This window comes from Pyxicephalus adspersus, chromosome 1 (genome assembly GCF_032062135.1).
Source record: "Pyxicephalus adspersus chromosome 1, UCB_Pads_2.0, whole genome shotgun sequence".
Taxonomy (NCBI): domain Eukaryota; kingdom Metazoa; phylum Chordata; class Amphibia; order Anura; family Pyxicephalidae; genus Pyxicephalus; species Pyxicephalus adspersus.
The window spans coordinates 71,210,130-71,237,961 of record NC_092858.1 but is presented as its reverse complement, the minus strand read 5'-3'; the positions used below and the strand labels follow the sequence as shown (position 1 = coordinate 71,237,961).

The following is a 27,832-nucleotide window of genomic DNA, read 5'->3' as shown; positions in this document are numbered from 1 at the left end:
ACAAACCTAGGATGGATTTCTGGAAATCATTTTTTATTTGTTGCCAAATGATTTCAGTCCTGGAGCAGATCCATTCCAGGTTTTATGGATCTCATTGGTGCTCCCACGATAGTCTTGGAGAGTTTTATTAATCAGGCCCTATGTACTACCTGTCAATATGGTATTAATCTAAGATCCTAATAACATGTAATCTTCATTATAGCATAATCCATGATTTAAATACAGGTCCATCTCTGGTCACACCTAGTGCACATATGCCATATGTCAACTCAACATCAGATTAACATAAACAGATATAAAACAGAAAAAAGCAAATTGTTTCACAAAAAATGTCATGTAGGGTAGTATTTTTGAAATGTAACATATTTTTGTAAAGATATTTACTTACCAAAGCATGAATTGACAAATCCATACCACTGGCAACCATAATCTCCACCAATCCATTCGCCTTGAATGCTGGATGTAAAACTCAGGGTTGTACCGGATACACATACTAACATATCACTGGCACTGATATTTAGCAGCATCATGTTGACAGGGGTTCTCAGGGTTTTGAATTTGCAGAATAGAATCAATACAATGAAGTTGTTCAGAAATCCAAAGACAAGAATAAATCCAAGAAAGACAGCGACCACCGTGTGCCCTGTTCTAGACAATACAGGTCCTTGCTGTTGAGAAGCATCATTGTCCAGGTATAAAGAGGTTTCAAAGCTGATATTTGCTGTCCAGTTTAATTTCATGTTGGACATCATTGCAGATGTAATAAAGCAGACATCTGGGGTGGCATTAAGTGATATAGTTTATTCAGCTTGGCGAATGGTTTTAACCATGTCATTTGCTTCCTTGACATATAGACCCCAATCTAAAACATAAGAAAAAAACTATTAAACAGATTGCTAAATTTGGCTTAAGAAAATGTGTTTTTTAAACAATTTTTGACAAACTGTACATAGTCTCATTCAACTCGATTTGTTCAACTTTATGAATGTTATGAAACAAGTGCAGTTGAATGTGACTACCAACTTTTAGCCAAAACATCATATACATTTTTGGTCCAATTTTTATTTGATGTGTCCATAAAATCCCATCAAAGAGAATGCCTAAAACAAACCCATCTACTCGAGACAATATCATCATATGTTTTGTTTTTTTATTGTCTCTGCACCCTTGCACAATATTGTATTTTTGACTAGAAATTTGCATTAAAACAGTATCAAAAATTTTGTGTGACGAAAAAAAAATTGCAAATGCTAGCCTTATTATTTAAGGTTTTTGCTTTCAAAAAATGGTTAAAAGTTTGGAGTAATCAGGAATATAATGTGCATTATACTAGTGTGTTACAAATGAGAAAAAAGGCTCAGGCTGTTAAAGGGTTAAATGGGACAAATCTCAAATCTAGTATGTGAAAAAAATATGATATTCACATCATTGTAAGGGCCTTTGTTAACAGGCTTTTTTTTTTTTGTGTCAGTACCTCTTTCTTTCACCAAAGAAGTCAATGGGAGTGCGAATGCAGCTTGAAGCAGGTGGATGCAGCTTTTGCAGGAATTTAGATGCAGGACATGTTAACTGCAGGTCATATGCATCTGTCAATGAACTCTGAATGATCTCAGAAGCAATTAAAACTAATCTCAATACAAGCTTAGCTAAATGTACCTTAAAGCAAGCTTAATTTGCTCATCAACATAAGCCCAAAGCTTGTTCACAGAGGCTGAATGAAAAAGATCCTTAATTAAAAAGGTTTCCACACAAGTGACCCACATATCTAGGCTGTATTTATAACAAGGCTATATAATGTTAACAGTTTAACAACAACACACTATACACTTCTCATACTGTGCAAAAATGAATTTTTATATCATTTATTTAAAAAATAAAAATAATAAAAAACAGCAAATAGCTGACTAAGCCACCATAAATATTTGATTTCCAGATCTTTCAACATTAATGATTTAGATCGGCCCAAATTAGTGCTTTGAACAGATGTCTGTAATACCTGATAAGTTTCAGTTGGGGTATTAAATTAGGTATACATATATATGTATACCTAATATAGTATGGTGCATGTATATTAAAGCATTTGGTTTTACTTGATGATAACACAACATGCTTCGCTGATTTACACAATTTCTTTCTCATGTATTTTGCAAATCTCTCTTTGTAGGAAGAAAGAAAGAAAGACTCTTTAGGCTGACCTTTTGTATGTAGGCAACAGGTAAATTGTGATCTACCTGTACATCACAGTGTCATTATTGGTAGATTGCAACCCCTGGCATGTTTGGTATACTTAAATAGATAGACACAGGCACACACAGAAAACGGAAGACTTATTAAGCTGTCTAGAGAAGTGGCTGCAGCTCAACACATGATGAGTTGCGATGTCACAAAATGCCTCTCACCCTATTAGAATGGGAAAAGCGGCCATGGCTGATAAATCTTTCTGAGATACCTTCTATAGAGACTTCCCAAATAAGGGAGGTGTCAAGGGTAAATTCTGCATAAGAATGGGTTCTGGCCTGGGTCGCCGACAAAAAATCCGGGCTCTGGTACAAAGAAGGTGCGTGGGCCCTTATACAAAATTCTACACATGTATGTGTGTTTATTATATATTTAATATATTATTTATTTCTAACAATCTTAGATCACATTGACACAATTAGATAGGTATGCATAGGTATAAATGTAATAATAAAGTCTGCTAACCGTCAAGCCGTTTATAGTCTCGAATCTCTCGATAACGTAGACAAACAGGCACGCAATGTCGGTGGGTCCTTTAGGCTACAATTACAGCATTCACAGGAAACTTTACCTGTGGAATTATCTCTTCCTTTGCTATCCTGTAAAGTCTTCGTTGCAGTCCAGGATGAATCAGTGCAGCTTGTGTCCTGTTTTCTTCTTCCTCCCGGAATTCGGCAAGCAGGAGTAATCCGAGCACTAAGTTTGAAGCTAGGAATGAACACGTGAGAACACTTGTTGATAGTCACTTTCACAATTTTTTGTTCATTGAATCTTGAATGCACTACATTATGTCACTCAAAAATATTTTGTCACTGTTGCGGCCTTCTGTTGCTTTGCGCTCACTCAACGCTTTGCAATCTTGTATGCGAAATTTCGACAATACAATAAAAATTAAATGAATTAATAAAAATTAAATTAATAAACAAATAAATGTTCAAAATATAATAAAAAAATATGGGACCCCCCTCTCTTCGGGCCTGGTTCTGGTTCATCAAGGGACTGAAAGAGGAGTGGCATGCTGAAGTTCAAGGCACAAAAGGGGAACATTGCAATGAGCAGGGGTAAATTACAGTTATAGAACAGATGTACAGTACCAGGATGGGTCAGATGTGTAGGAGGGGAGGGGGAAGATATGTGAAGGTACCGTGGTGGAAAAGTTGTGTAAACACAGTAATGTGGTAGAAGAGGTGTGTTTGGTGTACACAATTCTAAATGTATGCTGCTCTTACAAACTGAACCCTGGCAGCTAATCCGAACCCCGTCAGCCAAGCCAGAACTCAGACTACTAAACCCAAACACCCATGGTATTTTACCCTGGTAATCACTGATTTGTTTCATGTTTTTCAGGCAGATCTCTACCTCCCCAGGGTTACTATTTGTTTAATTGTTGTCATTATTCTCTCCAATAGTCAATCAGCAAGCCATTGGTACAGAAGAGATAATTTGTATCTACAGTGAATGTTAGATATTGTGACTCTTCCAAAGCACTGTTCACCTATGTTTATTTCTGGTTTACTTTCTGTTTAGCTAGGCTAGTTTTTCTGTTCTATTGCACATGAACTACTTTTCTCACGTGATTGATTATCTTGATTACATACAAAGACAGATTAATTCTAGGAGTATACTTTGTGGTTTTCTATAGATCCTAATTCAAATCAAATTAAACGCATCCTTTTATTTGACTACAAGTATTTAATGTACTAATTGTTTAATATTTCATGTTTAATATGAATATAATACATAATATAATTTCACCACTATATAAAATTAAATACTGATCATGACACAAAAGAGGCTTTCATTTCTGTATGCTGAACCACTCAATAATAATGAAAAAAAATGTCATTTTGCCCAAAAATGAATCATATAAATAATTGGTTTTATTGATTCTATGTTTTTGTCTAACTAAACTTCTAATTATTTAAAAATATCAATTCATTTATAAAACAAGGAATCCCACAGTCCCCCATGGGAATCAATTACTGCCATTGAAAGATGTGGACCTGGAATATTTTCACTAGGGCATGCTTGAGAGAATGCCTGATTCCCTGTTTTATAAATAAAGTTGTTAGTGTATGGGTGGCTTAAATTAGATCAGCTGAAAGTTAAAAGAAACTCAAATGGATCTTAAATGCAAATATTGTCTATGGAAACAGCTAAAAGTATTCTGCATTTGCTTTGAACCCTGTCTTTAACATTCTTTTTTGTTAAAAAAAAATAACCTTTCTAAGTATAAAGCACATGTCTAAATCTAATCTGTCTGTGATATCTTATCTGAGCCTTTTAATGTTTATTTTAGTATTGTAGCTTTTCATCATGTTTCCTGCATTTACACAACAATACCAGAATAGGTAATGCCCATTAATGTTATCATCATTACCTTTATTCTACATGTTTTTTTTTTCTAGCTATTGCTGCTTTTCACACAGATTAGTCTATATAAAACACATCTTTTAACATCTAAAAGACATCTGGTATTTGTGAAATGAAAGTTCAGAGTGCCCAATGAATATAAAGGCTACATCAGTAGCTTCAGGCACAGTAAACCATGCAGTGATATTATCTTGTCACTGGAGAGAAGTATATGATGTAGAACATCAGTCAACCTTTTTACTAACCACACTGCTACTGTTCAAGTACCAGACTAGAATAAGGAATTATATGGCATAGACTTGACTTAAATGTCATGATATAACCTGCATGATTTTCCTCTTACCAAATAATTGTCTTAAAGATAAAGCAATACTTTTTGCTACTGTATACTGCATATGGAAAATCATTAAGAGCTATATATGATAAGAAGTAAGCTAATCATTCCATGAATCCTCTTCCATCTAGAAAATGAGTTGATTTGTAATTTTCAATCAACTATATAACACTTATTTGTGACATTAAGCTAAAAGAGCCATAACCAATCTAGATTTTGAAAATGACCACTGAATGCAAACAATTAATAATAAACTCATGTAAATGCAACTAATAAATAAATGTCAATGTAAATATCTAGACTTAACTTAATTTCAGTCTTTTCCTTCACTTTCAGTACCAGTATTTATCAGGAAAAATAGAGAGGATTGATCAGCAATAGAGTGATCAGTGTTTTTACAAAAGGGAAGTAGTATTTCTACCTTTGGTCCTATTAGCTTTCTGGTAAATCAGTGCAGAAGTTTATTACCATTTTTCTTACAGTCAGTTAATGAACAGTAAGGTTTCCCATGCCATTCAAAATGAGGTACTGAGAGAAGCTATAGCTAATATAAATTAGATGTTAAAAAAAGAAAAAACTTCTTTAAGAAATCTGTTGTGACGTGTAACCTGTTGAAATCTGTTATGACGTGTAATCAGAATATCCCCAATAAAAATGCCCTTTCTTTTCCAGATAGGTTTCCAGATAGGTACTCTACACTCTGTCCCTTGCCCATCCACACTCCAGAAAACTAATGTCAATTAGTGGGGACTGATCCCTAACAACCAGCGGCCAATGGGAGCACTCCCTGCCATTTTCAATAACAGCACAGCTTTGTCACCTCTGCCTGTTGTTATTATAAAGAGCAGGGAAAGTATTCCCATTGGTTGTTGGGTGTTCGGATTGCCCTCCACTGTTTTACATTAACATGTCAGAGCAGCCAGCAGTAGAGAAGAGCACCATTTGATCAGGCTGTTTGATGGGCTCACAGTGGTTATGTGAGGGAAAAGATATTTAAGGAAAATATCAGTCGTTTACCAGGTTGAGCACCCATGTATGACCACCTTTACAGGTATCATTATTGCAATGACATGAGACCACTATAATTCTTATGATTGGTTAAATGAAAAAGCCAAATATTCTAAATCAGCTGCTGCATTCAGTCATAATAATTCCCCTTTTTCACTTTCTTTCCAGTTGCTATAAAAAAGATACCGTATATGAATTTGAGGTAATATATAGCCAAAGGACAAGGCAGGCAGGCAATATATGTGCAGAAACTGCGAGCTGTGCAAGATTTAAAATAGCCATTACATGATAACCATTAAATAGCCATTAAATGTTTAGCCCCAAAACCAAATAGCAAATGGCTAGGTGAAATGACTTCGCCTTTAAACAACTAGCAGAGATGATTTAGAATGGCTTCCCTGTTTGATTGTTCTTGGAGAGGGAAATGGTTGTACTCCATTCCCTAAAAAATAAGCCAACACTGACCAGTGAATAGATATGCAACAAAAGGATTACTCTATGGCCTGATTGTATCTTCGATATCTGTTTCAGGCCTACAGCCAACATTCATCCATGGGTGAGTTTTGGTTGTTTTAAATGTTCTATTTTTTTTTTTTTTATTTAATGAAAGTTCTTGTGTTATTGGATCACATTTATTTACATTATTACTATGTCTGCTTTATTATGTAGAACAGATGGTAGCCCTAAGCATTCATCATGAAAAATATTCAGATACCAGCAGCCAAATGAGGCATTTATAACCTTCACAATATGAATGTAGTAAAAGGCACAATAAATGACAAAATTAATAAATTCAGTTTTTTACAGAATTATTAAAAAACATAAATGCCTAAGATATCTTTATTGTGTCTTTAAATGTGGTAATCTTAGAGTTACTACATTTACCATCTAAAATTTGTATTTTAGCAAAATCAGAATATATATTTTGTGATAGTCAGTGTAGCACTGATATGAGACAAAAAATAATTTTAGATATAAAAAAATACAAATATTGCATTTAGATGTTGGGAGCTATGCAATATATTGCTAGTTTCTAAATAAAACACAACAATAATATATTTATACTTCTTTCTTTCCTAGGCCAGCTACTTTGTGCCACCTCTCAACAACCAGATTGTTTGCACACAGGGGGCATATGTTGTGCTTCACAGAAATATCATGAAGATAAAGACGTGGTAATAGGCACAATAGGGTTTATTTACAGAGAGAATATAGGTTCTTCACATTGCAAAGTGAATTATCTACTTGCAAGGAATACTTCACTTAACTTTAAACTCTACTGACTTAAACCATGCAATCAGGTGCAAGAAAAAAATCCTATTTGGGATGATTAGGTATTCTTTGCAAAGTGAAAGGGAATTATCTCTGGCAATGTGATCATTCATTCTCATAAATGAACAGGCTAAATTTATTTAGTAAATAAGCCCCAATGGATTAACATAATAATATAAAGCAAAAAAAAAGAATCTGATAAATTTTTGGAAACATAAGGTCTCATTAATTTATCATGAAAAATTTGTGATGTTTGCAATGCTGCAATCAGTGCCCTAGTAAAACATGGGGGTCAGATGAGCAGGTTTTATTTCAGGGAATATTGGGTTACGTAGACCCTTAGAGGTATATTTATAAAGAAGTATATGTGACACCATATATTGCCTGGTAAAGAAAATGACAAGTAAATGTGTTTTCAATGTCAGTGATGAATTATCTACCAGATGATGTTTAGTGAATATCAAATTAATTTCTTTTTAAATACTTTCTCTAGGGGCATATGCATAGGGGCATATTCATAATGGAGAGCAGATATCCATATCTGTTTTCTGTTACACTGCACTTTGTTGCACACACTACAGTCTGCAATGTTTAGACAAGTTGGGCCGCAATGTGCTTCCAAGCAAAGCAGGTCACATTCATTTACTGTGCTGTCTGTGCTAACAGACACTCATAATAAATACAAACCCTCTAAAATATTAGATTGACTGGACTGGTCTATATTAAAAATCAAAAAGCAGTAGCAAATGGCTACACATACACACTTATATATAATAAATTAACATTCTTTATTTATTAAGAAAATAATTGGATGTAACAGTAACATAGGTGACAGAATCCTCAACAAAATGAGAACATGGAAAATACACCAACACAAGACATAAAGACCCACCACATTTTCCAAAACGTACTCAACAACAAACACCAAGTTAGAATAATAAAGGCTTAGCAGAGAGTGGACTAATAGCAAGATAGTGAAAAAATACAAATTAGATGCTACATAGTAAACATCCTGGAGCTCAGCATTTAGCATTAATATTAGGTGCCAAGGTAAATTCACATGGGTGACTGTTATGCACACAAGGATATTAATGTGCATGTTTATTTGACTATAAATAAAAAAAAAAATTTGAACCGTTTGCAAACATCTTGCAGTCATCTACTGTCTAGAATTACCTTTCACTACATCAGTAGCAAACAACAAATGCTGAAAGCTTTAATTAAAAATTGTACATTTATTTTTGATCTCTTCAAAGATACCAATAAAAGTTTACATATGTATTCAAGTTTATCTACTACTTGATTTAACCTTGAACTTTCTTTGACATTCTTTGCTGTTTGCCTTACAGGCCGAATTTCATCTTTAGTCCCATCTGGACAATACTAAACGCCAATGTTTTCTTCATTCTTAGAGGTCAACAATGAAAACCGGTAAGTAAATAAAAAGAGAATGTCAATCACAAACCTCTATGAGACTATTATTTAGCCAAGGTAATAGACTGCTGTACATGTTAGAACTGACTTACCAAAAGGGTAGCTGTTACATTACTTCACTTTAAATACCCAGATAAGATGAAACCTTGTATATTTTTTATAAATATAAGATTAAGGTTACCTCTCGGTAGGAACCCAAAAACTATAATTGTATAGATCAGCGATCGCCAACTGCGGGGTCAGGAAAAGGACCCTGCTGAGGGGGCACACCAGCCAGAGCCGCGCACCAGATCCCCCGTACGAATGGCAGGTTAGGGGTGGTGGGCGGGTTGTGTCTTCAGACACAACCCTCCTACTCTCCCATCGCAGGCTCAGGGTGAGAGATTGGGTGGGTTCTGGCATCATGACATCACTCTGGGGGAAGTGTCTTCCCCTTTGAGTGACACACGGCTCCCCGCGTATACGCGGTCTGGAGTCCGTGGGATAAGTGGTCTATGACAACCAAAAGGTTGGCAACCACTAATATAGATAGTATAGAAGATAAGATGAAAACAGTGGAGGAGAAAGAAATAGGTAAAGGGGGAAGAGAAAAGAGTAGGGAAAGATCCAATTTATATGACTTTCTAGGTTTTAAAGCTTGTACACCCAAAATGAAGTTCTATCGAGTTCAGACTTGCATAATGAACGTCAAATGCCATAACAAAGTGAAACAAATGTAACAGCAGCAGAATAACCTTTAACACCAATAGGACTAGATTGCTCTGGATTGATGCAACACTTTACAAGCCCTACAAACACGGTGGTGAAATGTGACATCAAGCAAGTAACATGTTGAAGTAAGTAAAAAATGTATTTGTTAATAAATAATATCTAGAAGTAACATAAGTAGTAGCAAAAGTAACAATCATATTGATGTAGTTGTATTCTATGTTCAGTATATTTTATATAGACAGTCAGACTGTACCTAGATGAATTAATGACCTATAACAAAATCTGTTATTCAAAGAAAGTACATTGGTTTTAGCAAGCATAAACAGCTTTCAGAATACTGTCTTCAGGAAAAAAAAACACTCCTTCGCTAATGGGCCATACTATTTTTTGCTCACCCCACCTCCTTTCCCCTGTATTCCAATTATTTTTAAAGCTCCTCTTGTGCCCAGATAATTTACTTACTGGACTTTTTGTGTTTGAAAAGCTTGAGGGACACCATGACTTTTAGTTTCACAGTGCTGTTCTTAGTTGATCACCCCAGACCCACACTTAATTCCTCCTTATACAGGGCCCAGAACTTAAGCATCACTTCATCTTCCACACCTAACTACTATCTCTCTCACATGTCCTTTATTATTACTGCATATCAGGGCTACAAAATCCTCACATTGGTATAGAGTTTAATCATTGCTACATTCTTTGTATCCTAAAATTCCAAACAGATGTTGGCACTACAGCTCAGAAGGAGAGCAATCCTCCACATCTCCTGGGAGACGGCCCTTTTGGGATATAGTATATTGTATTGTTCAAACTTTTATAAATTTACCACTTTCTTTCAAGCCAGGGTCCTTCCTGAATCACAATGATTTCATCTGTTAGTTGTATAGCAAATCATTCTTGATCCACCTGCAATAGTGTGCATCTCTGTACTTTGGTGTTAGCTGGGGATCTCTCTGGTTACACACTGGTTCCATAGTATTAACGAAATTCTGTTGATAAAAGGTTGTACTGCTATTTTCAGGGTAATATTGGAAGCCACAAGACAATGGTGATTCTATTGGGTAAGGTTATTTAACTGCAGATATTTCTCAATGAGGTTAACATCAAGAGTTCTCTGGTTTTAAAAGATAAAAGTACAGCTTTTTTTAAAAATAAAAATAAACTGTTGCATGTCAGAAATGTATTTATGCAGGCATTTAGGATATTGATAGGTCCAATGTAAGCTTAATGTAAGTAGTTTTTCATAGATAATTGGTATTTATTAAACAATAATATGCAAGGGCTGATAAGTGCAAAGCTATCCCACTGCATCATAAAAAAATATATTGTCTGCTACTGGGTCTAGTTCTTTGTTGCAGCAATATATACATTTACACATATTTCACCCTTATATTTAGTCCTTGTTTAACACATTAGTACACTTAGATATGTTTCAGACACTTGCTTTTGCGTTTGTGGCTCTCCACTGTATTTCATTGCAGAAACCAGCAGTAGTCACCCATCATGTTGGGGTTGCACCGGCCTTGATATCTTGTTTCCATAACAGATATGTCCTGGAACCTCTCCCCTTGTTCATCACTCACATCACCCAAATTGTGTGGGAAGAAGTCCGGATGGGAATGTAAGAAATGAATGTTAAGTGGGATTCGGCAGCCAACTTGATGGTATGCTGTTAGCATGTTGTTCATGAGTTCAGCATGGTTTTCAGCTCGCTGGTTGCCCAGAAAGTTTTCTGCAACAAGCACAAATGAATCCCAAGCAGCAAGTTCAAGTCGGTTGAGTTTGTCTCTAAATGTGGCATAACACATCGAAATGCAGATTTGGGGACCAACAAAAATGGCTGCTTTCAATTCAGCATCTGTTATATCTTTTCCAAACTTGTCCTTCAGATACTAAAAACCCATACCATCACAATTCATTGCAATGACGTTTTTCAATAATCCAAGTTTAATATGAAGTGGTGGAAGGTAAACTTTCTGTGCATCAATTAGTGATTTATGCTTCACGTTGTACTGGCCAACAGTTTGTTCAGGTCTGGATGGCCAGGTCTGGGTCTTTCACTTTATAATGGTTGCTGTCATCACGACTGTTCCACAGGCACAGAAAGCACATATATTTTTTATATCCCAATTGCAGGCCAAGAAGGAGTGCCACCACCTTCAGGTCACCGCAAATGTTCCACTTGTGTTCTAAATAGTAAATCAATTTCAAAATGACCTCCTTGGATTCGTAAGTCTCTTTTATTCTCTTGGCATGAGCAAGAGGAACAGAAGGTTTTTAGTTACCTTTATGCAGAAAAACAGCTTTCAGTCTTGCTTTGCTCGAGTCTATGAACAGTCTCCACTGTTCTGGTATGTATTCGCTAACCTAACTCCATCATCAGACCACTCACGCCGGTACAAAGGCAAATGTCATTTTCCATCTTGTAATAACCTGCAAACTTTGTGTGAAGATCACGAAAGTGTGAAGTTGTCATTCCTTTTGTAGCAAATTCCACTCCTTTAATCTGGGAGCTACCATTTCAGAATTCTCTTTTGACAAAGACAGGTCCCTTACTAGATCATCTAAATCTGATTGGCTTATAAAATGTGGCTTAACCTCTTTAAATTGGGGTTCATAACATTCATTACCATCAACATCATCCTCCAGTAACAACAGATGTAGGAGGGACTCGCACTGGATTCTCTGCATTATGTGAAGCATCCAAAGTCGTTTTGGCCCATTTTGAAGCTGCAAAGGCCGTGGAAAGTTGACCAAAGGTATCCTTTTTTTGCAGGACAATGCACCTGTGCACACGTTCCTAATTTGTCCACCATTCCCCCTGCTCAACTGACCTGGCCCCTTCGGACTATTATCTGTTCCCGAATTTCCTGAAACACCTGAAGGGGCAACATTTTGAGGACATTTCTGACTTCAAAGATGCTGCTAAGAGCTGCTTTGCAGCCCAACCAAAGGACTTTTATTTGAACAGTCTAGAAAAGCTGCAACTACGCTGTACCAAGTGCATCAGTCTCAGGGGGGAATATGTTGAATAAATGTGTTATTTCATAACTCTGGCTCTCTCCTTTCTGGGCAAACCAGGAACTTCCCAGCACCCCCTCACATATGAACAAACCTTCATTGCAGGGTGCTTCACTGTGTGTATCGCGCATGCTCAGAACATTCACGATCACTGTCCGACTGTACACACAATACATAGCAAAGGATCGCTGCGCAATGAGATCCGCCGAGACGGTCGTTAGTTTTCAGTGACTTTCGTCGCTCGTTGGTGTCGTTGTGGGCTTCTTTTTTTTAATGATTATTGTACAATTCTTCGTTAGTCGTTAGTTTCCAGTGATAAATATTACACGTGTGTGCGCAGCTTAACTCCAGCCTAGATTAAATCATTCATTTTTAGAAAAGGTCACAATTTTAAGTTTATTTCCATCTGTGTCTTTATGGGGAGATTTCCTCTTAGAACAAGATGTGCTAGACAATAACCCCAGTAAGTAAACATAATATAACAAAAACATATTTTTAATAGTGTGGACAAGGATTGGAACTTCTATCCTTACCTTTCAATTACAAAACATTGCCATACTAAACCATCCTGTCATTTGTTTTGTGTACAAGACAGATATTATGTCTGCCTTCTTGTAACTCCAGTATGGGATCATTTTATGCAAGCTGTACACATAGTTGTTGTCTAACTGCCATGCATTATTTAATTTACTACAAGAGAATTCAACAGAAAGTTGATGTATTAAGCATCAGAAATTACCGTATTTTTTGCAGTATAAGATGCACTTTTTCTTCCCCAAAACTGGGGGGGGAAAGTTAGTGCGTCCTATACTACAAAGGTGTGATAAAATAACTAAAATAATATACTCACCCGATACCCGATCCTGCGTGTGTCTCTGGCTGCAGCAGCGTCTGTCTCCTCTTCTCTCTGGCAGCAGCACGTGTCTTCTCCTGTCTGTAAAGCAGAGCGAAAGAAGCCGGCACAGCGCCACCTGCTGTTCCCTGTCCTAACTGCCGTACAGTGGAAAAAAAGCACAGAGTGATCAGAAGGGGAATTTGAATGACAGAGTGATCAGAAGGGAATTTTGAATGACACAGAGTGATCAGAAAGGGAATTTGAAAGGCATAGAGTGATCAGAAAGGGAATTTGAATGGCACATGAGTGATCAGAAGGGGAATACGGTATGAATGGCACATGAGTGATCAGAAGGGGAATAATCTTTCAGAATCTTTTTTTTCTAGATTTTCCTCCTTTAAAATTGGGTGCGTCTTATATTTCAGAGCGTCTTATAGGGCGAAAAATACGGTATGTACAATCTACTTTTTATTTCAATAATACCCCGTCACCCACCGACAATTAACATAACTATGGGATGCTAACAAATATGATTTAATATTTTTACTGATCTCTGATATATTTATTTGCTGGTAACTGTTTCATCTATTGATTTTACAAGCTTTGTCTCGCTAGAGATCTAATTGCAGACACTATATACTATACTAACTTGTAGGAAAGTGTAGTGCTGCAGTGGTAATTTTACATGTTGAATACTTCAGTACATACTGTCATGATGAAAATGCATTATGTCCCAGGTATTGGCCTAGTATACAGAATTTCTGATACAATGCACATGCCAGACATTTTTTCAGAGGTGACCATTTGGCATCAGTTGTGTGTGATTTACTGCTGATGGTAAATGTACTGTGTGTAGATGCTTGCAGTACATGATAATATTAGGATGGGGGGTTAGCCAAATGCTTCTGGGCTTAGGTTCAAAATCTGACCTTGGCATTTCGACAACATGCAAAATCCACAACTTTACATATTTGGTGAGTATTGAACATTTTCTGGTTGTAAATTTTCTGACCTTTATTTGTTACTATGTTTTTAATGACTGCTAATAATTCTTAAAAATACATGATAAAGTCTTCTGGAAACAAATTATGTTTTGGATGTTTAGAGAAAGAGAGTTGTAAATCAATAGTTGAAAGGTGTTTATCCCTTGCAAAAGAGTTACAATAGATAATGAACTTAACTTTGTGAATTTTGTGAAAATGCACTTTGTAAAATCTACTCAATCTTGTGCAAAGAAAATCTAAAAAATCATTTTTTTACTAGCGCATTATTAAATGGCTGAAGTCAGCATAGCTTTATCTTTTTTTTTTTTACCAAGCTAAGTGAAATAAACCTTGCAAGAGGATATATATTCTTGGCAATTGAACAACCTACAGTATATACCTTTAGTAAATCAACCTGTGTCCTAAAACTTCTTCATTATTTACCTTTATTCAATAAAGACAGTAGTCTATACGTCTTCTGACTTTAAAACCTGATCAATAACTAAACTTGTGGTATGATATTGAGTACACTGAGAGATTTTCTTCCTAACATTGATGTAGATCTTTGGTGTTCAAAAGTGTAAATACAATATTTGGACATTATCTGGACATGTTTTAAAAAGTTAAAGATGTTTTACCTCTTAACCACCATCCACTCAAGAGCTTTGAAAGCTACTTGGTTCAGAGGTAAAATATTTTCAATATTACAAAACAAGTTCAGTTAAATGCAACCAATTACTAATAGCTATACCATAACCAAAATAAAACAAAAACTATTACAGACATTGGCAGCTTTAGTTTATTGCACTATATAAATTGACTGTGATTGTACTTGTCTAAGGCTAGGTACACACGTGCAATGTGTACCTAGCAATTATCGAACGTTCTCGTTCGATAATTGGCTCAGGGCTGATATCAGATGAGAAACTGGCGTGTGCATAGGACTTGTCGTCCATCGTCCAAACGACCATCCTGGCTGATCCATGGACGATGGATGATGTTTGATTGTAATGGAAGTGAACGAGGAGAAAGCGCAGCGGGGTGCGGTTCCGTCATTCTCCCCACTCCCCTCTCCATAGAGCAGAATGGTGCTGTATATACAGAACTCGTTCATGCATTTTGCAGTCATTAGTTGTTGGAAAGGATCATGAAAGATCCTTTCCAACAACAATTATTGCACACGTGTACAAAGCCTAAGGCTTATCATCTACAACCTATTTATTATACAACCCTTTGTAAAATGTTGGCATTATAAATACAGATTAATAATAATTGTTCAAGCTCATGTATCTGTAATAAAAAGCTTTTTATTCAAATGGGAAAAATCTAAGGTACCAATAAGTAATACCTTAATTTAAATAAAGTTATTTGCTGTCCCTGCTTAGCCATGGTTATGCATTTTTTAACAAAACTGATTCATAAATAAAAATTCAATACAATTTACATGTTTTACTTTTAAATCAGTTAAGCAATAGCTTTTTCTTGAATGTCTACTTTTAACTTTTTCTTAGTAGCAAGCAATTAGTCTTGTGTTATAACCCCCTAACACATTTTTCCTTATGCATGTGCCTGCATAACATGGGTGTCTGATCATTATGGAAAGAGGCAGAACTCCAAATGTGCATGTATAATACTGTTAGCATTAGAAGTACATCTTTCTGAAATGTATGTGACAGATGTGAAGAATGTCCTTGAGCTGAAAATGACAGACCTGTGTATGCTTTAATAAGCATTAGTGTCTGTATCAATGGAAAATTAGAATTACTGAACCAGAAAGTGGAGTAGTTCTGAATTAATGTATATGTGTTGTGCATTTTCTAAAACCTAAATAAGAATTGTACAACCTTTTTTTTCAAATTGCATTGTTTTGTTAGTATTATAAAACATAACATAGTTTTACCCAAAATAATTTGCATTATTCTAAATTTAAACCATCTGTCAGATTAGCCATCCCATTTATGTTACATGATGTGTCATGATTCTGACAAACTGAGCAGCTGGAGTATATAGTATGTGCTTGCATATGATGAATTAAGGTCCCTTTTTCATATTTATTGAGATCTAACCTGTACTGGAAGGCATATTTCATGTATTCTCACTGTAATGTAATCAACGCTAACAAACACAGCTATATTGCAATTTAACACAGCGTATCCTTTACTTCTGTGAAATGAAAATTAGGTAAAAAATACAAGTGGAAGTCATTTATACACTTCCAAATACAGTTTCCACTATTTCCAATACCATTAGGCTATTGGCAAGACTGGAATACACTTGGAAGTTGCATTTAATTGTATTCGGCACATTCCTTTTGGTTAAAGAAACACCTGACCATCAGCAGTAAATGGACATTGCACAGTGCAGATGGCTGCTGTCAGTGTTCATCGTCCAGCACCTACTGCTTTGCCTGCTCTGATGTTTCTCACTTCTTGTCCATGTCAGGACGGTTCAAATTTGTCCATGTATGCCCTAATCTGGACTAGATATTACTTTTGAGGCTGTTTAGCAAAATAATTTTAAAGCATAAATTGCTGAAATTTAGCATAAAGATTACATGGGAAACTTGTTTGCTTTTATTTTTGGGTAAAATTTTTCTGTATAATGTAATATCTGTTTTTTTTTATCTATGTATTGAAGTTTCCATAGTATTATTAGTCCAATGTTTGGTCAAACACTGTCCATACTTTTTTTTTCTCTAGGGAGATGCTGGGAATGCATTTCAGAGGAATTATTGCTGAATCTGCTGTCACCCTGATTCTGTCTGCATCAAATAGTGAATCACTTACCTGTAATGAGTTTGCAGACAGTAATGTTGAAATTCCTATTGAAAAGGCTTGCTTTAGGTCATCTAAAACCATAATGCTCTCCTGTGGCCTGCCTGTTTTGTTTAAAAAAAAGCCACCAATGGCAGCTGCCATAGCTCTGCGGTATATATGTTCTGTGATGTGTGTACTACATGCTCTGTATGATCTGTGTTATACATGTTGTGCTCATTGAGGGCAATGTATTGCTGCGTCCACTGCACACTTTGCTCTGCAAACTTTGAGCTGTGTACGCTCTAAAATCTATATACATGTTGTTCCATGTATGTTCTATGTGTTCTTTGTGTTGTTTACGCTCTTTGCTGTGTCTGTTTTTTTCTGTATGCATGATACTTTCATGCCTTGATCTATATACGCTTTGTATTCTATGTACTATGTGTTGTGAAAGCTTATTGTTATGGTACATAAAGAGTACTCGATATGCTGTCAATGCGTGTGACATGGTATGACATGGTATCCAGGCTATGTACACTAAGTTATGTTCATGTAAAACTTATGCAGACTAAGAAAACATTTATTTCCCTTTAAATATAACAAAGGGATGGGAGATGCATTTAGACGGTCAATATCTAACACATAACTGAATAATGTATCACACAAAGATCTAAATTCTTCATGCTTGAAGAAAATAAGCCACTCGGGGACAGAAATATGGTTATAACAGTGTAAACATAATGCTCATAGATCACACTGAATTAAATGCAGCCCATTGAATGACACAAGGGATAAAGGCTGGATTAGTTCCTAGATTCATATTTACAGATCATACGTTAATTCTATTCATTTACCAAAAAGCAAATCAGATTATAAAATAAAAAAATTCTCGTGTCCTCATTTTATTCATCAAAAAATGAAGCGCATTTCAATCAGCCCATAAAAACCTGCCTTATGAATAGGATGATACCATGCTTATATGCATGAATTTGGGAAGAAAGAACAGAGTGGCAGGTAGATGAACACACCATTCTGCTGCTTTTCTCTTCACTATCCAGTCATGTAAGTGTTAGTTACCACAGAAAAAAATCAGGTCCCCTGTCCTAACACACTGTAGTGCTGTGAGATAAAATAGATTTGGTATGTGTATTTCATCTATCCTTCAATCTGACTAATTAAGGTATAATATGGCAAGACGTGTATTATTTATTTACCTATTGGCCATCAACTATCTTATTTCAAAGTAAAATGTAGGATAGTACTGTAGTAAGGGAACATTATTAGCATGGTAAGTGAACAATATTCAGTGGGAAATTTTTTTTTGCAAAACTAGTTTTCCAATGAATACCCAAGGAGCCTGCACTTGGTCATTCATTTATCAACCAGGAAGGATTAGATGAAGAATATTGGGGAACTGCTGTATACATGCTAGATCAGGGGTGCCCCACAGGTAGATCGCAATCAACCGGTAGATTGCAAAGGTAACGCGAGTAGATTGCGGAGCCCTGCCTTTCAAAATAAACTCCACCGGGCACAGGAGTATTTAAGTACAAGTTTTTATTGCTGGTAGATCATTTTGACTTAGTAATTTTAAAAGTAGCTCTGCAAGCCAAAAAAGAGAGGGCACCCCTGTGCTAGATTTTCACCCATGGCAATCATGATTTGTCATGTTGGGAGACAAAATTCTCGCATGGCAGCAACCATTGTATGAATTTGTTTCATTAACCCTTGCTGACTTTGCCTGTTCCTGAATGAAGGAATGTACGCTGCCTGGACCAACCTTTAGCCTGTGACTCCAACTCTGCTTTGTCTTTCCTCTTGAATACCTCGTCTGGTGGACTGATTACCTGTGTATGACCTTTGGCTTAGTATTCTGGATTTGCCTTTGTAAGAACCTTGTACTACTTTATCTGTGAGCATCTAGTCCTCTGCCAGCCCTTCCCAATTCTGTCCTCGGGACAAGCATGTGCCAATTCTCCTTCAGCTGTGCAGTCTGAGTACAGGGGATGCTGAAAGGGAAAACACAACTAAAGGGAAACAAGAATGCTGCAAGTCGCAGAGTTCCTAGAATTCCTCTGCTGCCACCTCGAGAAGGTATAGGCCCGGGCGCGTTCTACTGCAATGGGACACCACCCAGAATTGTCTGCCAGAAGAGCTTCTCCTAAAACTATTATTTAGAGTCTTATACACCAGGCTTTCTGTATAGGGGTATAACATCTGACCTGCAGCACATGTGTTTGGGAACTTCCTATAGCATAAACATAGGTTCTCAAATTATAGGGTACAGACATAAGAGGCAAGATGTACAGGAAAATAGAAATTTCAATTTGAGTGATCCTTTTACATTTTGTCAATGAGTGTCTAGATGCTCTCTTGGTTTTTGGTAGACAGATAAGTATCTGTTATACCAAGGGCATGTGAAAGTGATAATATTGTGATTAGACAGAAATTACAAAGTTTAGGAACAGGACACAAAGGGAAGAATAAAAGCCACAACTTGTGATCTTTAAAACATGTGTTTGCCATAAACATACAATTTTGTGTAGTTCATTAGCAAAGGATCCAAATTGTATAAGCCTGTACATGTGATGCAATGTTTTTTCTTTTTAAAACGGCTCTAACAAAAGGCAAATTTGAAGCACAGACCCTACTTTTAATTTTTTCTCTTTGATTCAACCCTCTCCAATTATTCCTGTAAAATAAATCTTATGCTTTTGGCACTTTTATCTATCATTGTATTTTTTTAATCCAGCCAGGCTCCATTTTTTTCTCAACCAGAGTTCTGTGGAACCATAACATTCCTGCCGTAGTTGTTAGAGGTTTCTTGAGCTTTGGCTAATTGACACCATCTGATGGTGTCTGAATAGTTCCAAGTTCAACGCTATTACTCAGTGCCAGTAGAATGACATCAGTGAACTTCTAGCTGTCTAGTAAGTTGGGATTTGTTTAAAGGGCTCCTCCGGGGTAAAAAGTTTGGGAAAGGCTGTTGTAATCATTCCAAAGATTTCAGTTTGCAAAATAAATTATCATTACAACTGAAGCCAATGCACATGTGGTACAAAATGTTCTTCCATTCTCATTATAATGTAATATTTGATTTGCACCACCTGTGACATTTCAGTCAGTTGAATTCATGTATTTCATACACCAGATGGTATATATATATATATATATATATATACAGTGGTACCTTGGTATAAATCCTTAATCCGTTCCAGATCCTTGGACTTTTATCAAACAAATTTTTCCCATAAGAAATAAAAGGAAAGGAAAATGATTAATCTGTTCCCATGAAAAAAAACATTGTTATTGGCAAATTATACATTAATGGGGCTGTATAAAATAATTTAAACACTGCTTAATACTAAAATACAAAAATACAAAAGCATTTAGATGATATAAATGAAAATTTTACCTCACTTTACCATGCTGAGAAGAGTGGAGTGCCTACTAGGATGGTGCTGAGAAGGGAGGAGGAGGAGATGTTATGTAATTCACAGAGAGTTATAGCATGGGTTGTTCACTGAATGGTGGCAACTGGCGTACTGGCGCCCGTGGGCAGTCGTGGCTTTGTCTCGAGAGAGGTAAATAAGGGTAGTGCTCGGTTTTATGACTCATTTTGACCCATACAAGTTCTAGCACAAAGATTGTTAACCAAGCAAAATTTTTCGTGTCCAAACAGGACTTATACTAAGTTGGACTTATTTCAAAGTGGACTTATACCAAGGTACCGATGTATATCCATTTTTAACTTGTTCATAAAGCACAACTGTTCAGTAACTGAGCTAAAAAAAATTAAATACTATTCCTAAGAGGAAACAAAATTAGGAATATGGCTTGACTCATCATATACAAACAAAGTAGAACAGTTTATATACTTCATTATTATAACTAATAATTGCTTCCTGAATGGAAGACAACAAAAATCATAAGCAGAAACATATCCTGCTCAACCAGTGTAAATATTTGCACAAAATATGAATATGAACACTCCTAGAGCAAGCATAAATTTTGTCCTACACAATGGTAGAAAATGCTGCTGTTTCATGTACTCAATACTGTAGAGTGGCTTTTACGTATTAAGCTTGCTGGAAATTCATACAATGGGTTATTTTACCATTGGAACTTTTCTAGGAATGTCCCTATAACTACAAAAGTAACACAAATGATTTCTCCTCTTCTTTTAATTAACCAAATACTGTAGAAATAGATAGTCAGCTATCTAATAGGATGAAATATTTTATTATACACATTAAAAATTCAAAAAAACACGAAAATGTCTGCAAGCCCTTCTTACTCTCCTGCAAAAGGACACAATCAATGTTTAAATATTCATTTTCCCTAGAAAACAATATTTTCTAGAAAGCAACAGGATTGAAGCTTCTCTTACCATCTAACCAAGGGATGCACTTGGCTTTTCCTGTATCTGACATGAAAATTAAATGAACAATTACAGTCACAAGAAAAAGAAAGTACACCATCTTCCAAATCTAAACTTTTAGGACATAATAAAAAGAAATCATCTAGTTCTTAGCAGGTCCTAAAACTAGGTAAATATACCCTTAGATTGGTAGCAACACATATTACACTGTTTCATTATTTATTTAGAAAGGCTAAATCAAAATATAGCAATTGTTGCTGCCCATCAGTCTGGGAAGAAAAATCCAAATAATCTCAGACTCTACATATGTACTATTAAAAAATACTGAACAAGTATGGCTTGTTTTGGTTGCCAAGAGAAAGCCTCCAACAAAACATGACAGCATGACTTAAGTTTGCAAAGTTGCATCTGAAAAACCTACAAAACATCTGGAACCATATCCTTTGTACAGATAGTCTGACATAAGGACGCCTCCTAGATACGAATGGGGCTTCCCTGCTAGCTAACAAATCTTTTGCTAAACACAGCTGGGGTTGTGGGTAAGCTCTTTCTGCAGGCTCCTGTAACTCTTTAATGACCAAGACAAACTCTGCAGTTGTTTCTTTTTCATATCAAAGCACAGCTTGCTCCAGAAGTTGATGAATGTCTAGGGTCTATAAGGTTTTTTTTTGTTTGTTTTTTGTTTTGGTGTGTTTGTGATTAACTCACAGTGAGGATTATATACAGTAACTGACACCATGCTGCCTAATAATATGTTGAGACAAACATCTGTCATAATTGCATTTATTAAAATAATGTACCTGCTCCGACTTACATACAAATTCAACTTAAGTACAAACCTACAGTCCCTATCTTGTATGTAACCTGGGGAGTACCTGTACAGACAAGACCAAAGTGGAAAACATTTGGCCATACACAGCCAATGCACAGCGTCACATTTTGGGAAAACCAAACACAGCACATCAGCACAAAAATGTCATACCAACTGTCAAGCATGGTAATGCAGGCTATCCCTGCACTAGAATTGGTGAGACACGCAAATTTATATATGCTTTAAGCATTTTTTTCTGAGTAGTCAGGCTTCACTTACTGCTCCCACAAAAACTTTTTAGCCAGTCTATTTTTTAGCATTCATGAATTCTAAATATTAGGTGTATATTACCCTTTTTCCCTTTCTGTCATCTTCTTTGACCAGCATTTTGTATCTGTGTCTTCTTCAATTTCAGCAGAGGAATGCTCACTAATCTTGGGGATACATAGCTAAATATACCACAGGGCAGGGAGATGCCCAAAATTTGGCCTACAAAATTCTGCAGTTTTCTCTACACAAGATGGCAGAGCTCCCTACATGACAAATCCCAACTGCCAAGCTTCCTGCCTTAATCATTCCCCTAATTATTATCTTGTATTTATATAGTGCCAACATATTACACGGTGCTGTACCAGGTTCATATTTATGTCACTAACTGTCCCTCAGAGGAGTCCTAAATCTAATATCCATACCATGTCGAAAGACATCCATACCAAAGATGTAGGATAAAACCAGGGAACTCTGGAGAATCCCCACACAAACACAGGGAAACCATACAAACACTCTGCATACAAATACACACAGTGTCTAACCAAGTTTCACACCTATAAGTTTAGTGTTGGAGTGCTAGGCACCATTAGGACCTAGGTAGAATATAACCCACCCTTTAAGCACAGATACAATAAACAGTTGCTAAAGGCTCCCTAGGGGGAATAACAATATCCCTTAAATTGAATAATACCATACAAATATGTAAAATGCTACAATCTTTTCCCTTTGTATTCATTGCACTAGAACAAACAAAGCAGGTTACTAAACATGTTGCTATGGTGTCTGTGAAAGTTCTCATCTAGAATGTAACAGCAATACATGAGACTTTTCCATCAACTAAACAAAATCAATCAATTATCCTACATATTTTATCTAAAATGTTATCACATATATTGGGTTAAACCCAAATAGATAATGGTAATCCAACAAAATAGAACAAATTAGGCAACAAAAAAGCAACACATTGCTTACTACAAAGCAGTAAACCCAGATATCAAGACTACCTAATAGAAATTGCATGTCCACATTTTTGTATAATAAAATGTTCCAGGTGTATCCTGGAGATGTTTTTCTGGGACTTGTGATATCTGTGATTTAGCACTATGACCTCAACATGACATTTATTCACTGATGGCAAAAAATTTTTTTAAAAAACCTCGAGAGTCACAATACAGTTAATAAAACCTAATCCAAAGATTATTATAAATAAACAATAGTAATGTATATATGACTGAGAATAGTTGTAATCCTTGAAGCCCTATGTGGACACACCTTGCTTTAAAGCACATGATAGCCACCTTTTTTAAAATCTAGCATGTGGGTCTGTACCACTCACTGATTTGGTAGTGAATGTTATTTGGCACTAGACTGAATCCACATTGACCCAAGAGGAGGTTATCTTAATAAGATCATCCTCCAAATGGTATTTAGATGGATATTTGTACTTCGGGCTACACAATATCCTGGAATAAATGAAATGTCAAGAGTTGCCACGTAAGACCTCAAAGCTTATAACCATTCTCAGCAATTTATACATAACCATTCATTCTTAATTTATAACCTTTAGATTAGGTTTTACTGGTTCATGATATATACTATTCCCTATGCAGACAGTATATATCCTAAGACTGTATAGCCTTTATACATAGCTCCTCTTATTTTAGACATAACTTATTGATTTTTTATTACAATTGGGATTTAAACAGGACAGATCTTAAAAAGACACATTGATTGGATGATACCTGTTGCCAATACCCAGACATCCAGCACTATGTGGATGTGACTTCCAGGGTGATTTACTTCATACTTTTGAAATTGTTTAAACACTATGTTGACATCACAATGCTATTGTAATATATTTATAGCATTTATATCCACACAGCACCAACCTAACGTCAATCACCCTAGAATGCAGAAGATCAGTTGTAGATTGTCCAAATTTTGCTGATCTATTCAGTTTTATTATTATAATCCATTCTTTGGCGCCAGGAAGTCTGCCTAGCTGGTAAACCTTAAAATGTCATAACTGATGGTGTGAATTGTCAAAATCGTGAGGTAGAAAGGATAAAACAGCTGTTAATAATTTTGCAAAATGTATTGTATGTGAGACCCTGAATTGAGTGTAATTAAATAACTGTGTGATAAAATACAGTTTTCATATAATAGATCACATATTGCTCATACACTTTATTAAGTCTTTTATTACAATAACCAACTGAGGGGGAGCAAAACAGAATTTGTTTTTTAATTCTATTCAGTTCATAGATATCTGTTAATGCGGTTTTGTGTGGATTGGCTCTTTAATAGGCAAAAATTCCAACAGAGGTGAAATATTGAGACAACCACCTGGTGCTGAATAGTTTTTTCCTCATCTATTACAAAATCTATAAACAAGAAGCAAGACCCAGCTAACTCATCACATTTAGGATTGCACAAATAAGGATGGATCCAGCAAGCAATAACATTTACTGAACTGTACTTTAGAACTATATACAATAATTTAGCAGGTAATATTAGTACTCATTATTAGTACTCAAATGTTGCAAGCTTTTATCAAAATATTTATTGTTAACTAGAGATATGCTTAGAGTAACCAGATTATTTCCAAACAAATCAGTGCAAACATAAAAAAAGCAAGAATGTAGAATTGAAAACTATCAGGAAAAGTCATAAAACACACTCATACACAACCATTCCTTTTACAAATCTCAATGCTCCATATGTCTCGATGTAATGCTTTATATACACAGCTGACCTAGTATTATTTCTATGTCCCTCCAAACATCATTGGATCTTCCACTGATTATTAATAGGTTCAGAAAGGTGAAACAATACATGTTCAATTACTTGCAGTTAGAGTACATGTGTAATATATGGCTTGTATTTACTTACTTGCAGAAAAGAGCTGAGAACACTTCAAGTTGTATGCAATCAGGTCAGTTCAGGGAATCCAGAAAACAGCAGTACATTTTCCAACAGGGTGAAGTTAACCCTTCCTCCATTCTAGTAACAGTAGCTGCCCACCCAGAGTATAGTATAAGCACCATCCATGTATATGTTCTGAATGTATTCTGCAGTGAAACTGAGCAGCTGTTGTAGAGTTGCTGCATTAAGCTCCTCTCTCTGTGTAAGTGTGTGGAATCCAGACTTCACACTATACTATATCTCAAGCCAGAATAGGAAACATTATCTGCACACTCTGACAGCTGATTGGAGGAGAACATGCACTGATCTCTTGCTGAGGTCATTGTTCAACACTAGTAGTGTCAGCTAGGTTTGTGCTCATGTCTTCTTTTAAAGCTACAGATACAATGAAGTATATTAAAAGAGAGGTTCTTCATCTCTTTATTTGTTCAGTGTTGATGTGGTGGCAAATATGTTCTCCATTTCTGAATGTAATTGAAGTTGGGGACTTATCATTTTACAAGGCATAATTCATTTAGTTTAGTAAATGAAGTAAAACTGCAGCTATCCAATCAAATAGAACCAAAAACCATTAGATCATATTGCATGTGACTGTCTTGCATGAATTTTACCAGATTAATTAGGTTAGATGAATTATCTCTTGCAGTTTACTTTTCTAAGTGAGCACTATTATCTTCTACTTTTTATACTAATATATTTACCAAGGTGCTAGAAATATTCCTCTGTGATTTTTGGTCCACATTCAGTTGATAGCATCATGCAGTTGCTGAAAATCTTTCCACTACACATCCATGATGCAAATTTCTTCTTACTGCTTATTTTGTGTTGAAACAAAACTTTGCTTATTAGGGGATGTAAACCACTATAGTAAATTCTAACTCTGCAAATGTGGAGGCGTATTGGAGTAAGAAGTGTTAACCTTGTATAACATTTCTTTTTGACGGTGTCCTAATATACACAAGTTTAACAGCTTTCTCTCCTTCCTCATGTGATGGTGTTTGGGTCTGGTGATTGACCTTTTAGTCGGAGCACCATACAAAGAAAGATAGGAAAAGGTCTTTCCAGAGGGTTTTGATGGAGTGCTGGAGGATCACAGTAAAGGCATCAATGGGTATTTCACCTAGAGTTTATTTAAAATCAAACAATTTAATTAAACACATTTTTTACCTTTCCACATTCTAAAAAAATCAACACTACAAAGAAATGTTTCAGTTTTGTAGCACTTTGTCTATATTTGTTCACGTAACAGACAGAGTGATGGGACAATTAAATACAGGGCAGATGGGCTAAAGTGCGATTCAATAATACTATTAAAGTCCCTCAGGGAACAGTAGTCCTAAGTAAGTAATTAGTTCTAGTGAGGTGTAAGACTGGAGAAGTGTAAGGTGAGGATTATTACTTATCGCTTTGTGAGGGGATAAAAAAACACACACAGAGAATGTTACATAGAATAAAATGTACAGCCTGGGCAATTAGAGTAAACCCACAAAATCATACTAACAAAGCATTACTTTTTTTGTCAAAGGATTCTGTTTTAACTTAAAATTTACATATAACGAATTTCAAGTCTTAAACACTGCATCAACAGTTAGCATCAACAATAACATTAAAATGACTTGCAATATATTGCCTTATACAGTCTTCTGTCTCTACTTAGCTATAAGCACAGTACAGCTGCCTAATAAAATTGATCCTGAATGATCACACATTTGTTCAAGTCCTGTAAATCTTTTGATAATGCATAATTATCTGTTATTTGTGCTTTCACATAAAAACAACTGTATTAGCCTGCTCTTAAAAGGCAAAAAATGTGAGGATGGAGTATTAGAGACACTTTGTTAATTAGAAACAACAATGTAAATTAGTCCAGAGATTAAATAAATGCATAACACTAAAATTAAATCCAAAAAGGTTTAAATTATACCTAGTAGCTGTAATCATCATAATTAAGAAGACAGAAGAATACAATGTTGTTTATTCTCACTTTAGGCATCAGATCACACATCTCCACATTAAATGCACACATATTAGCAATACTAATTAGGTCATTAACTAAAGAATATGTTTTTGCACCATACCATTGCTATGATATACAGCAGTCAACTAGATTTTTAAATTGTAACTTATCAAAAGAAAAATTGATTGTTGCTGAGGACAACAAAGATCAATGGTGATGAACCTATACATTTTAGAGTACTTTAAGCAAAAAATCCAGAGGACCTCAAAAATAGCTTCCAGCATTGGGGTCAGTGGACACAATGATAACCCCAGCACTGGGAACAGTTGATGTAATAATAGCCTTAGCATTAGGATCAGTGGATGCAAAAATAGCCCAGCATTGAGGTCAGTGAATGCAAAAAAGTCCCCAGTATTGGTGTCAGGGGATGCAATAATAAACTCCAGCATTGGTGTCAGGAACAACAATATTAACACCCAGAACCCATTGACCCCGTAACCAGAAGTGGGGAAGGGAACAATAA

General features: G+C 35.8%; 1 protein-coding gene across 1 annotated transcript in view; it reads right to left on the bottom strand.

Moving 5' to 3' along the window:
- The window catches only part of LOC140325296 (opsin-3-like), a 53,971-nt gene extending 28,403 nt beyond the window's left edge, over positions 1-25,568 (bottom strand). Inside the window, exons 1-2 of the mRNA XM_072403165.1 lie at positions 25,320-25,568; positions 389-862 (exon numbers count right to left, since the gene is read on the bottom strand). Coding sequence (XP_072259266.1) covers positions 389-752 — 364 coding nt within the window. The 5' untranslated portion in view covers positions 753-862; positions 25,320-25,568. The remainder of the gene's footprint in view (positions 1-388; positions 863-25,319) is intronic.
- Between the last annotated feature and the right edge of the window lie 2,264 nt (positions 25,569-27,832).